The 4,924-nt window shown below is 36.0% G+C and overlaps 1 protein-coding gene across 1 annotated transcript; it reads right to left on the reverse strand.

Moving 5' to 3' along the window:
* Positions 1 to 3,677: 3,677 nt before the first annotated feature.
* Positions 3,678 to 4,654, reverse strand: LOC120116547 (protein CHROMATIN REMODELING 5-like). Its single transcript, XM_039137013.1, has 2 exons — positions 4,233 to 4,654; positions 3,678 to 4,020 (listed from the first exon to the last, which is right to left on the reverse strand). The coding sequence occupies exons 1-2, from the start codon at positions 4,233 to 4,235 to the stop codon at positions 3,742 to 3,744; spliced, it is 282 nt and encodes a 93-aa protein (XP_038992944.1). The 5' UTR covers positions 4,236 to 4,654; the 3' UTR covers positions 3,678 to 3,741.
* Between the last annotated feature and the right edge of the window lie 270 nt (positions 4,655 to 4,924).

Genomic DNA, 4,924 nt, shown 5'->3' on the forward strand with positions numbered 1-4,924 from the left:
CTTTTAAATCAAAATTTTCTTTTTCTAAATCATTTATTTTGATTTTTAAAAGATATAAATCATTTTTCAAAATTTCATTTTGATTTTCAAAATCAATTTTAGCTTTCAAAATCGATTTATTTTCAATTTTGAGTTTTGAAATTAATTTCGTGTATTTAGAATTCATAGTCTCAAATCTCAAATACAACTTATTATAAACATCTTGTAACTCATCAAAAGAACAATAATTTAATTCATTCGAGTTAGAAGATACCTCAGAATCTTCGTTGATGGCCATGAGGCATAGGTTGACAATTTCTTCATTATCATTGGAATCATCTTTATCACTCCAAGTTGCCATAAATGTCTTCTTCTTTGATGATCTTTTCTTTCTTAAAAGGTGACAATCATACTTGACATGCCCCATTCTTTGACAATTGAAGCACACCAGGGGACTTCTTGGTTGATTCATGCTTCACTTCCTTGGAAGTCATGAATCTCTTTAATTCTTTTAAGAGCTTCACCATCTCATTTTCTTGTTTATTATCGTCTTCATCCACCTCATCACTTGAATCTTGATAGCTTTCATTAGTGGATTTGAAGGCAATGCTTATCTCCTTCTTCTAGGTTTTCTTCTCTTCTTCTTTTTCTTCTTCCTTCAACATCATCTCATGAGTGAGAAGGGGACCAATTAGCTCGTCGAGAGTGAGAGACTTTACGTCTTTAGCTTCGATAATGACCGTCTTCTTCGATTAGCACAACATAGGAAGAGAGTAGATCATCTTCCTCACAAGCTTCTCATTAGGTATTACTTCTTCATATCCCTTGAGATCGTTGACAATCACGGAAAATCTATCCGTCATAGCTTTGATGTCTTCATCGGGTTTCATCTTGAAGTTCTCGTAACTATGGTTGAGAAGACTTAACTTTGTTTCCCTCACTTCGTCGGTTCCTTCATGAGTGACTTGGAGCTTATCCCAAATCTCCTTAGCATTGAAACAAGATGAGATTATTCTATATTCATTTAGGTCTAAAGCAAAAAAGAGAAGGTGCATAGCCTTAGCATTATGCTAAAACTTTTTCTTCTCTTCATTACTCCAATCATTCCAATCATCTATCTCATCGGTTGGAGTGGAGTAACCCTTCATAATTGAGTTCAAACTCCTAGATCGTAGGCTCGAATAAAGAACATCATCTTATTCTTCCAATTTACATATTTTGCTCCATTGTCGACCGGTTGTAAATCCATAAAAGGTAAATCTTCAAAGTAATAGGCACCGGAGGTTGAAGCCATTTCTTTATCGGTTGCGTCAGGAATCGGTAGAGCTTCTTCGAGGATTGTCTCAAGGATGTTAAGCCTTCTAATGAGTTAGGCTCTGATGTCAATTGTTGGGATTTGCGGAAGCTCGAATCGACAACCAAAATATTTGCCAAGAGGGGTTAAATCGATTTTTGTGTTTAGGGAATAAGGAGATTGAAAGATAGACAATTTACACAGCGATTTATATTTGTTCGACTTTTCAACCAAGTCTACATCCACTACCTTAGCTCCTCACCAAGGATTTTTTAACAAATTCACTAATTTGTCTTTCTTTTGAGGACAAAGAATAACCTTACAACTCCCTCCAGAATTATATCTCAAATTCTTGAGACACTCTTTTCTCAAAGAGAAAATTACAAACTTTGCAAACTTACAGAAAAACCTCACAAGATAGAATGTTTGCACAATTCTAGAACAAAGAAAGAACACTCAAAGATGAATACATTTGAGCACAAAATGTGTTCTTGAAAGTAAAATGAATATTGAATGGATTTTGGCTTGAATTGCTCAATCAATAAGTTTAAGGCTTTCTCTCTTTGAATTCTTTCTCTAAACTTGTTTCTTGTTATCCATTAATGGCTTCAAAACTTGTTTAAATACTCCTTGTATGAATTATGAACGTTGGAGATGATCATAAAGTCAATAGAGTCGTTATGGTATGTTTTCTACTTCAAAAATCTGTTGGGAGCGTATGGGTATCGGTACTCCTTCATAGGGGTATTGATACTTCCTGTATAAAATTCAAATATTTCGACCGTTACAACACCATAGGTATCGATACCTCTCATGGTATCGATACCCATTTTACATTCAATGTTGGTCTCAGAGTCAAAATTACATAAATGGTATCGGCACTACTATATAAGGGTATCAGTACTACTATATAAGAGTATCGGTACCCTACAGGATATCGGTACCTCTTTTGCATTCGATGCTTGGGAGGTATCGATACCTGATAAAGAGGTATCGATACCTGATAAAGAGGTATCGATACTACCCTATTTAAAAATCATTTTTGACTCGATTATGATTCGAAATACTTTGTAAAAATTATTTCAAAAATATTTGAAGTATAAATCTCAATTTATCATTTAGTAAGGAGTAAAAATTGATATTTGAAAACTTGTAATAATATTTGTTATATTCAAATAATTAAATCGAATATTATATAAAATCTTAAAATTCATTAATACTTTATTTGTTATATCGAAATATCAAAATGTTTTCAATATATAAGTAAACAAAAAATACTGGACTTACTTTGAAAAACCATATTCTGTCGGTAAAAAATGGTTGCAAAGTCACTGCCTGCTCGTGTTAGTCGGTCTTTTGTGTTCCTCCTCGGGTGCTTTATAACGCAACTCCCATATAGCAGATAACCTCTTTGATCCAGGCATAAAGTCAGATTGGAATAGCAACTTTTTATTCGCATGATGAAAAAAGAATTGCAGAGGATACTCGAATGGCTGAAGAAGTCAATGCCACACTGTCTAAGCAAATTGATGCAACTCTTTCTACAGAATATCATCCAGCACAGCACTAAAAGGCTTACTTTATGCCTGAGGGAAAACTTGCCCTTTTGGAAATCCAGTTTGACGCCTCTGATACGGCCATTCAGTATTAACAAGTCGTTTATCAAATGGTCACGCCCCAAGAATCCCCAAGGAGTTTGGGTCTACTACACGAGTACCACTGTTGGGAGGTCTTTGAGTTAGGGGCTGAATTTGGGGATGACTGCCCGTTTCTGCTCTCCATCGTTTCCAAGCTTCAAACTTTGCGGTATCAATGCTTTTGTGAATTGGTTGTTATGTTTGTTGTGCTATCGCATTCTTCTTACACCTTCATTGTTTATTGACAGAACAAGAGAAGGGAGGGAAGTAATTAAGGTTGCCATCTCTATCAACATGACCGTGCATGGAACCGTTTATATGGGATGGTCCAACTCCTCCATCCTCGTCCTTCTTAAGCTTTGAATAAATCTGATGAAGCCTGTTACCAGAAAGATTTGAAAATGTAGAGACATAGTTCCATAATCGCATAGTCATCCCTGCAATGAGAATTGAAACTAAATACGAGAATTTATCCTATTTTAGGTTTCTAAAATATGAATATGCACATTATTGGATAGATCAATTGCATAGGTTTCGAAAATGAAGAACCACATACTATCTTGTCTATAGAGCTCATCTTCATGTTCTAAGACAATTTGATCGATCCTCCATCCAAGAAGCTGCAAATAATTCCGAATTTTCGAAAGCACATGGAAGGAAATAGAAAACCTTATAAACACAACTCCAGCATGCACAAAGAAAGAAAGAAAAAACATATACAAAGAAATGTAAAATAAGGGATTGGGAAAAGAAATAGGGAAAACCTTATCCATGGGAAGATCTACACTAGTAGTCTGTAATCTTTGGAGACGACGAAGGGTTTTTATTTCATCAAATCATAACATCTTCACACCACTCCATCCACTTAACTTCCTTAAACTGGTCATACACTTCCTCGTTGTCCGACATTTCACCTTCCTCTTTAACTAGAGGTTCAACTTTCTGAGGCATCTTGGATCTGTCCCTACCCATTTTAAAACTGACCTTAGCAGAACCAGGTTTTCCTTTTTTGTCTCTGACTCGAGAAATTGATATATTCTGAGGATTCTGTTTTGAAGCCTTACAACCGGCTTTGGCACCAGCATTCTTACCACCAACAGCTGCAAGTTCCTGTGGAGAAAGGTCTCAATATGAGAACAATATGAAGCCTAGTTCATGCATGATGCTTAAAAGCATATCGCACAAACAAGCAAGCAAAAAACACGAAGATGCATATGCAACAAAACCGTCAGAGAAATGTCAACCAGATACATTAACAACGAAAATCTAAAACTTTCCGGTAATCAATTCATTGTCATTGTCATTGCAAGTATAAGTTGTACCATTTCCAAGAGTGCATTACCACGCTCCTTCAAATTAGGAGCACGTGGCAGAAAGGTTTCATGGTGCTGAAGTTCAACAGGAGCGATCTTCTTTGTGAGGCCAAGTCTATCATCTAACCTTATCTTTTCCCAATTCCCAAATCCATGTTAGTGTATTCCCAGGAGCAATCTTGCATCATCAACTAGTGCCAATTGGCAGTAAAAATATGATAAGTCCATAGCAGTTTTCCTTTAGTTACCCTCCAAGAACAGAATATAAAATGAGATATACATACTCTGATTCCACCCACCCTTTAGACCAATTAGAGGGTTTAAGGTACATTAACACACGGAACTGTTTTATGGGATCCACATATCGACTTATTCGCTTTGCTAAAAGCTGAAGCTCATGGAAACGATTCAACAAATCATTTGCCTTATCAGGAACACCAAAGAAGTCAAATAATGGTCCCTGAAGCAAATTATCGAAAAAATATAAGAATCACAAAAGACTTTAGAATTACAATGATGAAGTATGTAAGTATAGAATTGGAATAAAATACAATATATTACTCCTTCAACGAACCTAAGGTCCTACATTTCCCACTTCAACAGCTTCCCTGCACCCTTCAACAAGGGTGTTGAAAAGCTCAATCTGTGCATCAAATGGAGCTGCTGCAACAGCACCACCAACTTCCTCTGCTATCGATGTG

The sequence above is a fragment of the Hibiscus syriacus genome, unplaced genomic scaffold (genome assembly GCF_006381635.1).
Source record: "Hibiscus syriacus cultivar Baekdansim isolate YM2019G1 unplaced genomic scaffold, ASM638163v2 tig00110299_pilon, whole genome shotgun sequence".
Classification (NCBI taxonomy): Eukaryota; Viridiplantae; Streptophyta; class Magnoliopsida; order Malvales; family Malvaceae; genus Hibiscus; species Hibiscus syriacus.